We start from the raw sequence: 18222 nt of genomic DNA on the forward strand, positions 1-18222 counted from the left end.
CGCATGAGCGCATGGGCGCTGTCTCAGGTGGGGAGGAGCAGCCACACCCAACGGCTCTCCCGGCCTAGGGGGTGCCAGCCCCAAGCAGGGGGCTTTGGCAATGGTGAAGGCATGGTTTGATCGTCACATTCTGGGGTGGGCAGGTGGCATGGCATGGCGTGTCGCTATCGCATGGGTAGAAGCCAGGGATGTCACCACTCTGATTTCCCAGGGTGCAGCCCCCACAGGGACGTATCCGACCCCCAAAGTCAGGAGTCCCAAGTCTCTGGGCAGGTCCTGGGAGCTCCCTGGTTCCCCACCTAGGGCTGCCCACCTGCGGCTGGGTTGTGGGCCGCCTTTCCCTGGAGGAATGAGAGCGCAATTGCGGTGCCACTGCAGCCTCTCTCTCCCTAGGAGGAAGATGGTGTGGAGGCCTGGCCAGCCTGGAGCGATTGTTGTGACCAGGGTCAGTTCTTTGGAGAAGGGACGCAGGGACCCTCAGCCCTCGCCGGCACTGCAGGTGGCTGGCTACCCGTGTGCTCCTCCTCTGCGCTGCTCAGTGCCCTGGAAGGCCAAGAAGGTCAGAGAAGGCCAGGCCAACACAGAGGCTTCCCTCCTCGGCCATGCCCACCTTTCATCCTCATCGCGTTCCTTTTCCCCCTCCGAGCTTTCTCTTCCTGCGTCCAGGAGCGCAGCTCTGGAGCAACCCATTTCAGAGCTGTCGTCCAACTGGAAGAGTCCGGAGAGCTGGAGGAGGGAGGACATATCTCAAACCAGCGGGGTGGGGGTGGGGGTCCCGCCTGGCCCAGGCCTCCCAGGTCATCCCAGGCCCTGCCCACCACCTGGGCCCCTCATCACAACGAGAAGCCCGCCCTGGCCAAGGTGACAGGAATGCAGGGACAGGCAGGGCTAGGGGCAGGGTGCCACTCCGAAGGGTCAGGCCCATGGCTTCCAGGGTCACGCTGGGTCCTTGTGGGAGGTGTGTGTCACAAAAGGAGGGTAGGGACAGGACTGCTCAGGAGGAGACCGGGGAGACAGTTACACTTAGTGCGCTGCTGTCCCTTTCCAGGTCTTCTGCATGGTCACTGCCTTCCTGGGCTGCGGCGGGGATGGCCTCAGAGCTGCAGCTACCTGGGGGAGAAAGGGACAATGGGTGGCGCTGGGATCCCTTGGCTGTGGGCAGTGTGTGCACTGCAGCATGGACCCAGGACACATCCTGGCCCTCTAACTTCACTGGGCAGCACCTCCTGTTTGCCAGGCCTGGGGGGCCTCCGAGTTGGATGACTCCCAGAAAAGGGGCCTTGGGGGCCTGCAGTGACTGGGACGACTCAGGAAGTGACAGACCTGACTGGTCCCAGGCACCCCACAGGAGACAGGGTGTGGAGGTTTGTTAGAACTGCAGCTCCTGTTCACTGCAGGAAGTGCTATGACCGGGGTTCTGCGGTCTGGCTGGGGTGACTGATATGCCTGTAGGCCAAGAGGGATGGGCAGAAGGAGCTGGCTCAGGGCGGACAGGGAGCCTGTGTGGGGACAGGCTGGGGGCCGCCCTGGCCTTGCCCAGCGGCTGTGTGACCTCGGGAAGTCCGATGTCCTCTCTGGGCATGTTTCCTTATCTCAAAATGGCAAATAATAAGGTCTATTTTGCAGTGTTGGTGTGAGGATTAGCTCAGGCTGGATGAAGCCCAATGCCTGGGAAGTAGTAACTCTCGCTGCTGCCATTGTGCATGGTGGCTGCAGGAAGGAGCTGCAGCCTGTGAGGTGCGCAGTCGCTGTGCACGTTTGGGCCAGACTGATTTACCCTTGCTTTCTTCTCATAAACACATGGGTTACAAATGGCTTTGAAAAAAGAAACAGAAGGGACACACACACACACACACACACACACACACACACTTGGAAAAACTCAACCCATAGGGACCTGCACAAATATTTAACTGGGAAATATTTAACAGCAAAAAAAATTATTCCACAGGTGTGCATTCGTGGCAAATGCATGGGGGGACAGGTCCTAGCCAAGGCAGCCAGGGTCACAGGGACCACTGTGTTGGTGGGAAGGAGAGGAGCGGGCCAGCAGAGTCCCCCTGCCTATGCCTGCTGTGACAAGTGCCCCCCTTGTGTAGGGAATCTAGTTGTATCATTGATTGTACATGTTCTGAGATTTCTAAGTTTTACTCTGCTTAGATGAATTGAGTGTCTTCAGAGTACACTTTCCTGGCAGATGACTGCTTTGGAAACGCAATCGCGGCTTTTCCGCTGCTGTCCAGTGGATGGCGCAATGGGTCTGCGGTGGATTCTGCACGTTCTGAGGCCGCGTGTAGCCCGGCAGGCTGTTTTATTTCCTTTCCACCGAGACTTTCCGCTATTCCTCCTGAGCGGCACAGGACCGTCTCTTTGGCCCGCAGAGAAGCGCACCATTTTCACTTGGAGAGTTGGGGAGGGGGCAGCCCTAAGGCAGCACCGAGACCCTTGGGCTGCCCGCTCCCCAGAGGAGCCAAGGTCACTAAGAGCTGCTGGCAGAGATGGAGGCACTGGCCCAGGAGGCTCCTGTCGTTTCATCCCTGGGAGAAGACTATGGATGAGTCCTCCACCTTGCAAAACAGGTGATAAAAGAAATGGAACCCGAAGAGCGCAGCCACTCACCCGAAGAGATGAAACTGGACTTGAGCCGGGATCTGTGCGACCTCAGAACCCGAGCGTCACCGGGCTGCCGGGCTGCACACCCGGCCCCTCTGCGCGCTGCCTGGGGTGCCCCTCTCTGCGGGGTCATGCCAGCAGCCGCGACCCGCCCCACGAGAGAGTTCTGGGGCTTCCGGGCCGAGCGGAGGATTGTGTTTCGGGCTGCGAAGTCCGAGCTTGGAGGTTGAGGTCGGTCTACACCTGACAGTGGTTATTTTATTTGCAAAACTATCTTGGCTATGAGAAAGGAGAACATTCCTAAGTATAGGATTCAATTCAGTGCATTCCGATTCCACATGGCTTCAGAACACAGAAACCTTTTTTTCCCCTAGTGAATTCTCTGTTCTCTCTCTCTCTCTCTCTCTCTCTCTCTCTCTCTCTCTCTCTCTCTCTCTCAATAGGAAATCTTTATTGGGAGACACAGCTCCTGAGATACAGGGGTTACCCTAGCGAGTTTCCTTTGTCAGCTTTGAGGGCAGTCTGAGTTTGGTTATTGATTTAGTTAGGTTTTTGTTGAGACTTGGGCTTGCTATGTAGCCCAGGCTGGCCTTAAACTCTATATAGCCCAGGCAGGTTTTGAACTCACGGAGATCCTCATGCCTAAGCCTCCTAAGTGCTGGGATCACAGGCCACGCTCTGCAAGTTTGCTGGCTTAGACTTTCAACTGCTGTGAGCTGGGTTCAGGGAAACTTCACAACTGGGAAACCACCTCCTCGTTGAGTCCCCAGCTGCCCTCAGATGTTTTGTGTTAGAATGGGCCCAAAGGTTGATGGTGGGGTGGAGAATAAGCCACCATGTCCAGTGGGGTTCAGTCTGAGTTGCGTCCATTTCATCAGATTTAAGGAAAATTGTCGATAAGATTGAAATGTAAAGCTACCCAAACTTCAGCATAGTTCCAGCGTTTTTTTGTTTTTTAATCTTGCATTTCCGTAGGCACAAATTCTGAGAGAGGATAAGTAAGACGGTTTTATCCTGCTTCTGTCTGGTTAGAATTTGCATTTCTACAGTTCTGTGTTTCCTAATTTTTTGACGATCTGTCCTGATTACTTTATATTTTATCATTAGAAAAGGAAACATAAAGGGCCAGCTGGACAGCTCAGTGGACTAAAGCACCTGCTTGTGCAGAGTGCAGTGGCCAGGGTTCGAACCCTGGCGTACCCCTGGGGTGCACTGAGATGGCGATTGAGACTGGGCGCCTGTAAGCCCAGCACTTGGGAGGCTGAAAACAGGAGAATCACTATGAGTCAGATCTACGTAGTGAGACCTGTACTAGATATATTTTTTTACGTGTTATCCTTGCGCAGGAGCCATGCTAATCTACTCTGTATTGTTCCAGTTTTAGTATATGTGCTGCCGAAGCGAGCACGATATATTTTTTTAAAAAAGGAAACATAAAATGGTTAAAATCAATTGGTCTGATATGTAAAATCAGCTCTACTCTGAGAAGGCTGTTTGCTAGAATTTATTTCCTTCACCAAAATACAAACATGAACGAAATACTTTTGAGTAATACAATAATCATATTGATGGTAAATTACTTAGTGATACTATAGGATGAGCAAAGACAACCCCTGTGTGACCCGGGGTACCTCACAGGTCACCTACAAACCCCAGGGGACTCAATGAGGCCCGGAGTGGGGCCTGGCTCTCCAGGCTCCTGGACCAGCCAGACTCCTGGTCTGCTACCTCTGAGGTAGATGGTTATTCTAATTTTATGTATCTCTCTTTCTTTTGGTATCAGAACTCGAACTCAGGACCTGGTGCTTCACAAAAGTGAATCTTCAATTCAAACATTCCTACACGATCCAGACTCCTAAAATATTATTAGTTGCAAGCATTCACTTTCACTGTCTACTACCAGAGACAGGCCAGGTCAGGTATGGAGGAGCATCGGAGACAGCAACCCAGCCGTCCCAGGACCGAGATGTTATGTCGGAATCCTTCGGACAGCCCCACCTTCCTCTCCCCTGTCACTTCATCCCCGTGCCAGCAGCCAGCCAACAAAGAAAGGAGTGCTGCGCTAAAAGAAGGAATGTGTCCTAACCATGGCGAGGAGGGAAGGCTGCTGCCGGGGACAGCGCCATGCTCAGGGACCCACTGTGTCACCCTTTAATATTCCGTGGCTGTAGGTGCTCTTGCCAACAAGTCAGCAAAAGATCCACAGCTTGATACGAGTCTGCGATGCTGCTGAGCAAGACAGCAGCAGGGGTCCTGGGGAGACCCTGCGGGGAGCCATTCGGAATGGGTGGGAGGGTGACAGGGCTTTGGAGGTCCAGGCAGAGGACTGCAGGAGGTAGCAGACATAAATGCAAGTTAGGCAGGACTTACTATGTCCCTAGTGGAACTGTTCGCCCTGGGAACCAAGGCCTTGGATCCACCAAGATTAATGTATCGAAGAGAAGGGAGATTTCCTGCATGGGTCACCAGAAACCATCAAAGCAAGGTCATAATTTACTAGCATCGTGGCTCCCATATTCATGGTTCTGCCCCATGGCCATGGACTCAAGGGCCACACCGTATCCTGAAGGGCTGTGACCACCCTGCCTCACCCTTAAGTGGCTGTCCCACTACTCTGTTGAGGGGGAGCGTCTGAATGGGGGGAGGAGGAGTGTGCCCTGTGTGTCTACAGGAGGTCCCTTGACCAAAACAGTTATTTATATGAGCAGTCACACACTGGGCCCTTTGGCCCAGGTGATAAAATCAACTTGTTTCCTCAGGGCAGACTAAGAAACTCCAGGCTTGGTGTGGGGTTCAGCTGGCAGCCTGGACATCCAGCAGTGGCTGGGGCTCTATCGGTCTTCTGGTTTTTCAGCAAAGGCAGACTCCACCTGCCGTGGACACCTGCAGCGCCTCTCCTGGAGGTCTGTGCCTGGGAAGCTCCACTCTGCTGTGCTCCTCCGCAGAGGCACCTCGAAGACGTGAGCAGAGGCGCTAGCAGGGGCCAGCTGAACCTAGGCCTTTAGCTGAAGTCGGTGGTCTCTAGTGGGACAGGCTGTCCTCTCTGACCACGCAGCTTTGGAAGGGATGACTGGGGCATGGGCAGGGAGGATGGAGCCGCCCAGCCACCCAGATCAGCCAGAGTAGCCCTGACAAGCAAAGGGGCAGCCAGGTCACGTTATCATCGTAGGTCAGCCTTGAGGACTGGGGGTGCCTGCTGCTGGGCCCACACACAGCTCCAGTTCTGCTGCCATGGTTTCTCTGTTGAGCCCATGGCAGGAGGCTGTGGAGCCCTACAGCCAGGTCCTCCTGAAGGCTTGGTCATCTGGCGCTTCTCTGCCAGGCACCTTCCTTGATGGGCATTAAAATGCAATTCCACGCTCCTTACATCGGGGGCCTTTTACCTGTAAGGCCCAGGTGCCTGTCCCTGCTTGGGTCCTGCTGTCATTTGACCCTAGTTATTGTTCTGGAAGGGGCCAGGAAGGGCCAGGACAAAGTAGGAGAAGGCGATCATGGACTGCCCACTTCACCTGTAGCTCCTGCGTGGCCTCAGGGGGCAGGTTGTTCCCACAGCCCCGGGTTGGGGGCACAGGCTCAGACTTTCCCATTGTAAGTGCTAGGCTTCTTTCTCCCTATCGGTGCCTGGCTTGGCCCACTCATCTGCTGGCCATCGGAGCCCTGGGTGACCAAGCGGTAGCCTTGCCGCTGGTGAGAATTCACCCTTTGCTCAAGTGCCACCAGCACTCTTTAGCTGCCTGGCAAAGCGGGATGTTGACAAGGAAAACCTTCCATGAGCACACTCTGTGGTAAATTGGTGACCAATGAGGACCTGTCACCGTCTTGTTAGTGACTGAGGGATGCTGGGCCACAGCCTCCCAAATCCACTGTCCTGAGAGGTGGCGCTTCCCCCTCTCAGACCCTAAACACATCAGAGTCTCAGGTGCATCCTGTCCACCAAGTCCGAGCCTGGGGTCACTGAGGTGCGGGCCTGAGTCTCGGAGCTCCTGCAGCAGATGGGGCCAGGACTCCTAACACTTGCATAACACCAGTGGGGGGCTTCTCACGGCCACTGGGCTGGCAGGTGAGCTAGCATCAGGGTCCTGCTATTTCTGCACCTACTCCTGAAGTGGGGCAGGCTCCCTGGAAGTACATTGTGATGAACTCTAAAAGGCAGTTTGGTAGGCACACACACGTGTGTGTTTGTGTGTGCGTGTGTGCGTATGTGTGTGTGTATGAGAGAGAGAGAGAGAGAGAGAGAGAGAGAGAGAGAGAGAGAGAGAGAGAGATTGAGATCTAGCATCTACCTGATCTGGTAGGGAACCCTGCAGTGTGGATGTCACCAAAGGTGTGGGATCTTGGGACCAAAAGGCCAACTTCCGTTCCTTGACTCGGTGTGTCCAGAGCCACTCTTGGTCCCTTCCTGGCTTGGCAGTTCTGGTCTGCTGTGCAGTTTTGAGAAAGTCCTGCTGTGAAGCTGTGAACTAAACTCAAAGCAGCTGCAGAAGAATGGGGCAGCCTGCTGAAGAGGAACTGGCCAGGAGGTCAGCGTTTGCTACTCTCCTACTCTGAATGTGGTTTCCTGAAAGTCTTGGGCAGGCTTGCTTGTTCTTGGAGCAGTTTTAGGTTCATAGCAAAAACTGAGAAGGTTCAGAGAGTTCTCCTTTGCCTCTGGCTCTGCACATGCGAGCCCCTCCCTCAGGCCAACCTCTTCCCGCAGGAAGGCGTGAGGATTGCTGCACCTGATAAACCTACCCTGAGACATCATAGCCACCCAAGGCCATGGTTCCTCTTGCGGTTCACTCCTGGGGTTGCACATTGTGTGGGCTTAAAAAAAATCATGGTGTGTCCGCCATTCTAGTATTGTAAAAGCTATTTCCACTTTCTAAAATCCTTCTGTGCTATCTATTCCACTCTCCTGCCCCACAAGGCCCTGAAACTATTGATCCTTTTACTCTCTCCATGTTGTGTCTTCCCCAGAAAGTCAAGAAGCTGGGGATCTGCTGGACTGTAACTTTTCAGATTGGCTTTTGCCTTGAATAATACATAAAGTTCTTCCACATCTCTTGCTGGCTTGAGAAATATTTCTCTCTCTCTCTCTCTCTCTCTCTCTCTCTCTCTCTCTCTTTCTTTTTTCTTTTTTCTTCCTCTTTTTTTTCTGTCTTTTTGAGACAGAATCTCACTATGCAGTTCAGCCTAGAACTTTGAGCTCAGTTTGTAGCCGGGGTGGTCTCAAACGTACATTGGTCCTTCTGCCTCAGCCTCCCGAGTGCTGGAATTGTAGGCATGTGCCACCATGCTGGGCATTGTTTTGTGCTGAATACTAGTCTATTGTCCAGATGTACTATAGTGTATCCACTCACCTAATGAAGGACATCTTAGTTGCTTCCACATTTTGGCAGTTATGAATAAAGCTGCTATCAACATCTGAGAGTGAGGTGTTTTTTTTTTTTTTTTATATAGACAAGTTCTCAACCTCTCTGTGATGAGATCAAGCATGACTGCTGGACTAGAAGATAAGAATACATTCAGTTCTTGCAAGACACTATCAACTTGCCTTCCAAAGAGGCTCTTCATTCTCACAGCAAAGAGTGAGAGCTCCTGTCTCCACACCTCGCCCACCACCCGTGGTTCTTCGTGCTCTGAGGTTTGGTTGATTCAGTAGGAGGGCATCGGAATCTTGTTTTAATTTCCACTTCTCTGATGATCTGATACGGAAAGTCTTTTTATGTGCTTCATTGCTACCAGTACATCTTTGATGACATGTCTGTTGAAGTCCCCAGTGCATTTTTTAACTGAGTGATTTGCTTTCTAATTGTTGAGGGTTTTGTTGGTTTTGAGACAAGGTTTTGCTGTGTAGTTCAGGCTGGTCCCTGACTCATTAGATAGCCCCGGCTGGCCTCAGAGTTGTGGTGATGTTCCAAGGGCTGGGATTATAGGAATGTGACACTATGCCTGGCCCTAACACCTTTCACTTAGCTTTTTGTGTCTTTTGGTAGCTTGTTAGGTCATTTTAAAACCACTGAACAACATTCCACTGCACAGATGTTCCGAAGTTTGCAACGCACTTGGGTAAATAAGCAGGCCTGATTGCTGAGTTGCATTGATAGAGGCTATCTCGAACTTTGTAAGAAACTGCTGAACAGTCCTCCAAAGGGGCTGCAGCGTTTGGCATCCCCGTCAGAAATGGGTGAGTGTCCCTTGTTCCACATCCTTACTAGAATGGGGCATTTCAAAACCTCTGAATTATTTCTTCAAGGTGTCAGCCAGTCTTCTCAAGAGATGACTGGTTTTGAGGACTCCAAGAAGGGAAAATGCCATTGGCCCCACCAGCGGGCCAGCCAGGCGGCTGTTTCCTCTCCCTCCCCAGGCAGATACGCAGGTCAGCACGCACAGTCTGCAGCCACACATAGGCTGAATGCTGCCGCTTCCACTGCACCTGTGCTTCTTGAATCTGATGGCCTTTAATAAGCTGGATAAAGACAGAGGCAGTACAGGAAGTCACCTAGATAAACACCCTCTTTATATTCTGGATAAGGAGTTGTAAATTTATCAATTGGCTCATATTTCCTGGTGATCAGCAAATTTGTAGATTTTGCCAGTATTAATCTTTCTGTCTTTAAAGAGTTCATCTTATAACTATTTTCTCTTCTTTTCTTTCTCTTGAGACAAGGTCTCATTGTGTAGCCCAGGCTGGCCTCAAATTCCAGGTTATCCTCCTGCCTCAGCCTCCTGACTGCTGGGATTAGAGGGTGTGCCACCACACCTGGCTTATAAATATTTCTTTAAGGGATGTTTGGAACATGACAAAAGGGGTTAAACATCTAAAAAATGACATATATTATAACTTGTCAAGGATTGGTAGGTTGATCTTTTTAATAGTGTTGATAACCTGAAAAATCACCTGTTAAATGAACAGCCTAATAGGTCAAGAATAGAAGCCTCAACACAGTGGTCTGTTGCGCCAGCTGAAAGAAGAGTTTAATGCCAGGAATCTTCCTTCTGTTCAAGTTTTTCAAAATAAAGGAGGTGGGACTATGAGCCAATACAACCACGGCAGCGGATCCGGGACAGTGTCAGCAATACAACCAATTGTTGAGCAGAAGCAAACCAGATTTTCTTTTGTCAGAAGTGTTTCTCACAAGCCAACCCAAAATCTCCACAGCAAAACAAACATAAAAACCTCATACCTCGCAGAGACCCTGGCTCAGCCCGCAGAGCAGTGAGGGCGAACCTTTCAGAGCTTTCAATGAAAATAAACAGGGCTGAGGATATAGCTCAGCGGCACAAATGCCTGCCTAGCAAGCCCAAAGTCTGGAGTTCAATTCCTGGTACAAAAATTTAATAGTGATGCTAAGCAGCCGGCTGTGGCACGAGTATCACAGGTTAGCACCACTGGCCTTGAGGGACAGGCCTCATGAAAAGAAGATGTTATAGGTAGGAAGCCCTTACTGCCCAGGACTTTTCTCAAGCCTTATTTTCCCAGTCTGCACCAGGGAGAAAATAGGTCATTTTTCATTTTTTTTTAAAATTTTATTTTTTATTTTTTGGCGGAACCAGGGATTGAACTCAGATCCTTGTGTTCGCCAGTCAAGCGCTTATCCTACTGAGCCGTCTCCCCGGACCCATTTTTCATTTTCTAAGTATAAAAAATTACCACTTCTACAACCCCCACTGGCAGTCACTGCCTTCTTAAATGATATTGCTATTCATATTTATTGACCAAGGCTGAACATCTAGTTTCTTAGTTATCTGACCTCCTTCCTGTTTAATTTGTCATTCAAGCTCATTAACAACCAGAGATCTAGAAGCCTGAAGAAGAAATATAGTGGCCTGGGGTGGACAGATACAAGCAGAGGGCTGTGTGTGTGTGTGTGTGTGTGTGTGTGTGTGTTTAAGGGCTTTTTGTATTATGTAGGTGCATTTTTCAATAAAACCTTTTCCTCAGGACTTTGCTAAATAAAGTCTGCCTGGACATCTGCCTTATGCTTTGCCAACTCAGTCTCGAATGGTCTGCTATGCACTGGATGTCTTTGCCCCCGTGCATGTGTTGCATCCCCTGCCCCCATGTGTTGGTATTGGCAGGTGAAACCCTCCAGAAGTAATACGTAAGGATAGATGAGGTCAGATTAGATGATTTGATGGGAATGGTGCCCTTATGGGAAGACACGTCCGATGGCTGCTTCTCTGTCCCTGCCCCCTGCAGGCGGCAGTTGTGCAAGCTCACAGTGAGACAATGGCCTCTCCCGGGCACCCAGTCACACCGGCTCCCTGACCTCAGACTTTATTTATATTTAATTTTTTTTTGCGGTACTGGGGAAGGGGCTGGGGAGATGGCTCAATGGAATAAGCGCTTCCCTGGCAAGCACAAGGACCTGAGTCAATCCTCAGTTCTGAAAAAAAAAAAAAAAGAAAGAAAGAAAAAAAAAGATGGTGACAAAGATAGAATATTTAAAATCTCATGAAAATAGAATCTACTATGATGTTATCAAAGTTCCAAAATGACCCTCTGTTTGCTTTTCTTTTTAATCCCCTGCCAGCTTTGCCTGCAGGAAATCAGGGTACCAAACGGCTAGAGCGGAGATCTTACAAACTAGTCACTGAATGAAGATTTCTTTACCCTTCCATAGAAAGTTTGGGGAACAGATAAAAATCTATAAACCCTGGGTAGAGGGAGAGCTACAGGGCCAGCATCCAGAGTGAGGAGCGCAGACACAGGCCTTGCAGGTACACTCTTCCTCCAACCCTGCTCTCCACAGACCTGCTCTTCCAGAAGGGAAGCTGCTGCTTGGGGCGTGAGTCCCGACCTCGCCAAAGCCACGCGTCTCCAGCTGAACACAGACCATACCTCACGGAGGCTTAAGCAAGTGCCACCCCCAGCTTCTGGTTTGAGTCCTACCTGTAATCCCAAGCATGCTGGAGGCCGTGCCTTCCCTGCTGGTGGTTCTTGCTGTACTCTCAGCTCAGGGAGCATGTCTCACTGCGCAGTCTCTGCTTTAGGAAATGCACACAGGCGCCGAGCGGGTGTGAAGCAAGGTGCAGGCTTGCCCCCTCACCAGGAAGAACAGTTTGGGCTCGCATTATCTCTAAACTAAAGTCTCAAGGGTCCCTTGCCTGTGGTCTAAGACCGTCCCACCTCTGTGGCTCAGAGTCAGTCAGGGAACATTCAAAGGATCCCTACCACTTATGGCCGTACATTAGCAGGTAGCTGGCTACAAATCTTAAAGAGGGAGGAGATAAACACAAAGAGTCCCCCTTTGCCTTCTCATAATCCATTTTATTGTTGTTGTTCTTATTTTTAAAATGTATTTAGTATAGGGTCTACAAGATCTCACTACACAGATCGGACCCGGTGATCCTCCTGTTTTCAGCCTCCCAAGCCCTGGGATTACAAGTGCGCACCACCACACCCAGGCTCATTCACTGTCTCAGGGAGCCCCAGGGGCAGGGCTGGCACGGCTCAAGATCTATTTTACTGATTCAATGTACCTCCTATTTTTTTTTAGATAGGGTCTCACTATGTAGTCTAGCCTGGTCTTGAATTTATGGTGATCCTCCTGCCTCAGTCTACAGAGTGCTGGGATTGCTGTATGCACCACCAAGCCCAGACACTGAATTGCCCTCTTGGGCCTTATCTAATTGTACTAAGATATTCAGATTTGATTTGCTGACAGTGGAAGCCCCAAGATGAATGAGAGATACTGAACTAGACATTGTTACCCTCTGATTCAGTTTGCAGAGTAGTTTGTTAATCTCATTTGATTATTCAATGAGTTTTAAAAAATATTTATTTATTTATTACAGGGTCTCACTATGCAGCTCAGACTCAGTGATCTTCCTGTCTCAGCCTCCCCAGGGCTGGGATTACAGGTGTGCACCACCACACCTGGGGTTCTGGGGGCCAGCACAGCATGCAGAACCAAGGATCAAACCTAGGTCCTTGCACTTGCCAGGCAGGCGCTTAGACTGAGGAGCTATCTCCCCAGCTCTCAATGACTTCTTCTATTTCTTCATTCTCTAAACATTTACTGAGCACCTGTACAAGTTCCAGGCCCTTCTATCCGAGGTCTAAGGAAAGTGAAAAGTAGCAAGTCAACCTCCAGGAAGGCCTGGTCTAGGAGGGGGAAAGCTTAAGCATGTAAAGTCAGAGTACAGCCTGTGAAGCGCTGCCATGGGGTACTCTGCAGGGCGGCCGTGGAGAGGCGGAGCCCCCCCCAGCCCCCTCCCCCATCTGCAGCAGGGTCGAGGCTCCACGAAGGTCAGGCCAGCTGAGCCTCGCAAATCTCAGTGGCTCCTGTGCCCCAGCTGGGTCAGAGTCTACAGGACGATTCAGCAAACACGTGTTAGGGGCCTGTGACAGGGCGAGGGAGGACAGACAGTGGCAGAAATAGACAGGGCCAGGAGCAAGCAGCATTGCAGACTGAGCTGTGGGAGAAGTGTGGGCGCAGCTTCCTCCCAGACAGGGAGGGGACGGGGGCGCTCCGGGGGCGCTCCGAAGCGGAAAGGGCTGACACCACGGGTGTGTTTGCCTACCCCGGGGAGGGGAGGCTGGTGTAGCCCTACGCAGGAGGAGTGGAACCGGAGCTTCTCACTTGAAGGCTGAGTAAAGAGAAAGGGAGAGAAAGAAGGATAGGAAAACGGAAAGAAAGGCAGATGCAAGAGCAACCAAGGGAGGTTTCACACACCACAGCGAATGAGAGACAGGACAAACCCAGCCTGAAAGTGTGTCGGGGCATTAAGATTTTAAAAATTGGAAGTCACTTGTAATGAGTTCAGTGTTGAAAAAAGTCTATAAAAACAATCATGAAAAAAAAATCATGCAAGATCAATGTTGAATTGTGTTTTTTTAATTTTTAAAAATTCCTTTTTTTTTTTCTTTTTAATTTGATACAGGGTCTCACTATGCAGTTCAGACTCATAGTGATCTTCCTGTCTCACCCTCCCTAGCACTTGGATTACAGGCATGCACCACCATGCCTGGTTTCTAGGCCAGCATGACATTAAGTACTGGGGATTGAACTCTAGTCCTTGTGCTTGCCAAGTAGGTGCTTAGACTGCTGAGCTATAGCCCTTGTACCCTTGTGTGTGTGTGTGTGTGTGTGTTTTTTTTCTAACAATAAAAACAAAAAACAAAATCAAGACTCACCCAGTGGGTGCTTCGAACCGTAAATTTTCTTGGTATGAAATAAAACACAGCTGCTGTCAGTTGTGATGGTGATCGTGTTTTCTTAGTCATTCAGAAGAAGTTCCTGCGGCCCACCCAGCTCACCAGGTCCTGGGGGCTTCCGGGGCTTCTCTCACACCCACCCTACTGGAGTCCCTGAGTGCCAGGACTCCGGGTCCCTCCAAGTTTGATAGCTCTGTTAGCAATGGATTAAGGAATAACACACTGCCCATTAAATGCCCAAGTCTGTGCAAGCTGAGTCATAGAGCAGGACTCCCTGGGACAGTGGTAAGAATCACATTCCTGCCTCAAGTGTTACCCAGGCGTAAGAACAGAACTCAACGCCAGGGACTCCTCATTCCTTGTGGAAAAAGAGGAGAAAACCAGCCAAAACTCAGACTCAGCCTGGTCCTGGAGGCCTACCTCCTCCCTCCCCCTCTTCTTTCTTTCCACTCTCTTCAAGAACCTCTCAGCCAGGCTCCAAATCATCACAGAATATGCTCACTTAGATGTACCTCTGTCACTTTCAGGGGCCCTGGGGGGTCACCTTTTATTACCCAGGGGACTGGCTGATTTGCCCAGTGGCCTGATTGTGGCCTTGCTTTCTGACAGGACTGGGTACTTGCCTGTATTCTACCTAGGGCAAGGCCCCTGTGATGCTGCCAGCCCCCAGAGCCCTTGCTTGGCCAGCTCCGATGCTTCCCCTCCTCGCTATCTGGCCAGGCCACACAGGAAGGGGCTGTCCCAGGCCATAGTGTCCACTTCCTTCCTTGGGGAGGTGCTGTGTCCCACCTTTCGGTTACTTTCTGGTTCCCTTTCCAAGCCCTAGCTGATCCTGTCAGAGCCTCTGGGTCCCCATCCCCTTCTGTCTCCACATCCATGTCTTCTCACACAGGTCTACCTCCCTCATAGGGCCTGGCGGGTGCACAGAGTATTATGCCCAACAGCCCCCAAAAGGGAAAGGTGGAGGAAGATGCGCATGAATGAGCTGGGGTGAAAATAAATGTATGCCAGAGCTTTGTAAAGTGCTGGGCAGACGTCACGAGCTGGTGTCCCTGACATTCCTAATCTTGGAGCCTTGGGCACTCCCGCCCCATTTCCTGGATGCCCTTGAGCCTGCATTCTGCCCCACCCTCACTTCCGTCTGCTCACAGGGTCTCCCCAGGGTGCTGGCTCCCGCTGGCTCACACGGCTCCACTGTGGCCTGCCCCGACTCCTCCCTGGAGCCCTTGCTATCTGCACTGTTTATGGTGACATTTCTCAGACCCTGCTAGGGGCACCAAACTCAGAGGATCTGGTTTTGCTGTGGTCAATTGTGTGAAATTGACTGCATTTGTGTATCTGTCTAGAAGGAAGGAGTCAGGATGCCTCTGGGTCTGGCTTCCTGTTTAGTAGTGTTGTTCTTTTTAGCTAAACTGTAGGCCAGGTCTGGTTCTGCTTCTTATCTAGAGTTTGCATTCCACTCACAAGCTAGGGAGCGGGGTGCTAGGTATTGAGGAGGAGGTGGAAGTGTGTTTCTGAGGTGTTAGCCTCACACACATCATGCCCTTCCAATAAACATGTCTTTATCTACACTTCAGGCCAGAGAGATTGAATTAAAATTTCAATTTTAGATTTAATTTTGTTTCTTTTTTTGGAGACAGGGTCTTGCTATGTAAGAGCAGAGTTCAGTCTTGAACTCACTATGTAGTGCAGGCTGGCCTCGAATGCGGTAATCCTCCTACCTTAGCCTCCAAGAGCTAGGATTACAGACTCATGCCACCACATTTGGTTTAAATTTGATAGTGTAAAAAAGTAGGGCTGGCCAGATAGCTCAGTGGACTAAAGTGCCTACTTAGGCAGAGTGCAGTGGCCGGGGTTTGATCCCTGGTGTGCCATGCCAGCCCCGGCCCCAGGGCCCGCTGCAGTGGCGATTGCGACTGAGCGTGGTGGTGTGCACCTGTAATCCCAGCACTTGGGAGGCTGAAAACAGGAGGATCACTTTGCATCTGATCTGTGTAGTGAGGCCCTGTAGACTCTGTACTAAATACAAAAAAAAAAAAAAAAAAAAGTGAACTGATCTTGTAAAAAAGTTAACTAATTTAGAGGTTACTGAATTAATGTATAGATTTGGTACAATTCCAATCAAATCTCCAACAAGCTTTTTTTAAATTAAGTTCCAGAAATTAATGTTTATTCTAAACATATAATTGGCCCTGTGTGTCTGCCTCATATCCACATATTTAGTCATTAAGTATTGAAGGTTATCTAGAAACGATTTAAAGTATGCAAGAGGATATGTAGGGCTGGGGTGTAACTCAGCTCCCGTGCATGAGGCCCTGGTTTTGGTCTCTAGCAATACAAGAAAAAAGGTGCACAGGTCGTATGCAAATGCTATGGCCCTCTGGTGTCCTTTGGGAGTCCTGGAACCCACCCTCACAGACACCACGGGACAACTGTATATGGGAATGTAAGGGACAGAGAACAACAAACAATTTGAAAGGAAGCACAAGATTGGAGGACTCCAACTACCCGATCAGAGGCCTCACCAGAAAGCTATAGTAATCAAGATAGTGAGGTATCAATGTCAAGATAGGCAAATAGATCCGTGGAACAGGACAGGACATTGAAAAAGAGATGCACTTATATATATTGGCAGCTGGAGAATGAACAGGCTTTCAACAGATGCTGACAGGCCAACTAGACAGCAATATGGAAGAAAACTTGAAGTTCAATCAATAGTTAACACTACATACAAAACCAAAACCAAACCAAGACCCTCAAAATGGATTAAAGACCCAAATGAAACACCTAAACTATAGAACTTCCAGAAGATACGGGAGAAAACATTTGTGGCCTTCGGACAAAAAGATATTAAATATGACACTAAAAACATGACTCTGTCCCCTAAAGAGTCACAGTCTAATGTGTTAAGCAAAAAGTCATTTGTCTGGGGTCTTAGAATTACAATTCAGGGAGCAACAGAGTCTAGAGGAAACCAGAATGTATCCCACTAGGGAGAGCTTTCGAGACTCTTTTTAAGGCTAAAAGAGAGGACGTCAGGGCTGGTGAGATGGCTCAGTGGTCTAAAGCACCTACTTAGAACAAGCTTAGCAAAGCACAGGGACCGCGGTTCAATCCCCCAGCACCACATGCCAGTCAGCCCTGCCCCCTGGTGGGCTGAGCTGGCCACACACACACACACACACACACACACACACACACACATAAATAAATTAAAAAAAATAAATAAATAAAAGAGAGGACGTGTAAGAATTATTTTGGGGGGATAAACTTACTTCTATAGTTCACCAGTTCAGTAAAGGTCAGCCTACACCTACTGTTGTTCTAGCACGAGTTTAGCATATACAATTTCAGGCTGCTCCTCCTCAGCACGTAACTTTCCCTCAGCATGTCAGCAGGTTTATAGAGTGGCCACCACAGCACAAGATGGCACCTGAATCACAACATGGAGTCCCTGCTGTCAATTTTCTTTCATAATCCACACTTTTTGTTTGTTTGTTTTGAGACAGGGTCTCCCTGTGCAGTTCAGACTGGCTCTGAACTCACGGTGTAGGCCAGGCTGGCCTCAAACTCGCAGCAGGCCTCCTGTCTCAGCCTCCTGAGTGCTGGGAGGACCGTATGTACCACCATGCCCAGCTTTCATACATTTAAAGTTGGTTTTTATTAAAATTAAAATCTTTGGCTCTTCAAAAGTTTCTTTAAAGAGAGTGAAAAGACAAGCCAAACACGGAAAGAAAATTCACACAAAGCATTTATCTGATAAAGGATATACACTTAGAAAATATAAAAAAAAATCTTCAAAACTTAATAATAATAAGAAAGCAAGGAGCAAAAGATTCGGGTAGGTGCTTCATCAAAGCATATACACCGATGGGAAAGAGAGACATGGAAGACGCCCACCACGAGTTACAAGGGAAAAGCAAATGAAAATCTCATGTCCCACTCACTGTACACTCACAGGAGGAGGCTGAAGGTGAAAAAGACGAGAAGGCCACTCCACTGTCAGACACTGCCGTGGGATGCGGGACGGTTCAGCCACACCAGAAAACAGCGATTCCTTAAGAAGTCAAAACATACGCTTGTGCACTCTAACCACAACACTCTTGGGTGCTCACGCACGAGAAATGAAAGCGCACATCTACACGAAGATTGCGCTAAGTGCTCAGAGCAGTGTCTTTCAAAATAAGCAAGAAGTGGAGACAAACTAAGTGCTCAATAACAGGTAAATGAATACAGAAATTGGGGTCTAACCAAATGATGGAACACCACTTGGTACCACTTCTGTCACACAAAGCGTCGCAGATGAATCTCAATGTAAGTATTCTGAGCAAATGGAGCCGGATTTAAAAATAAGTACGCATAATATGATACTCTTTGTAGAGTTCTAGAGAATGTAAACTGATCTCTGGCAAGCAGAAGTGGATCTGTGATTGCCTGGGAGAGGCGAGGGAGGGGCCGAAGACAGG

The 18222-nt window shown here is 49.7% G+C and overlaps 1 protein-coding gene and 1 non-coding gene across 2 annotated transcripts in view; both read right to left on the bottom strand.

Moving 5' to 3' along the window:
* Mcf2l2 (MCF.2 cell line derived transforming sequence-like 2) overlaps positions 1–18222 on the bottom strand; it is a 196619-nt gene continuing 178397 nt past the window's right edge. The window contains exons 23-25 of the mRNA XM_023700648.1: positions 1022–1110; positions 611–726; positions 1–543 (exon numbers count right to left, since the gene is read on the bottom strand). Of these exons, the coding sequence (XP_023556416.1) occupies positions 447–543; positions 611–726; positions 1022–1110 (302 nt within the window). The 3' untranslated portion in view covers positions 1–446. The remainder of the gene's footprint in view (positions 544–610; positions 727–1021; positions 1111–18222) is intronic.
* LOC111812506 lies at positions 3914–4021 on the bottom strand. The gene has a single exon (XR_002817999.1). It is a non-coding gene; the product is annotated as a U6 spliceosomal RNA (small nuclear RNA).

Source organism: Octodon degus, unplaced genomic scaffold (assembly GCF_000260255.1).
Source record: "Octodon degus isolate 3935 unplaced genomic scaffold, OctDeg1.0 scaffold00126, whole genome shotgun sequence".
NCBI classification, from domain to species: Eukaryota; Metazoa; Chordata; class Mammalia; order Rodentia; family Octodontidae; genus Octodon; species Octodon degus.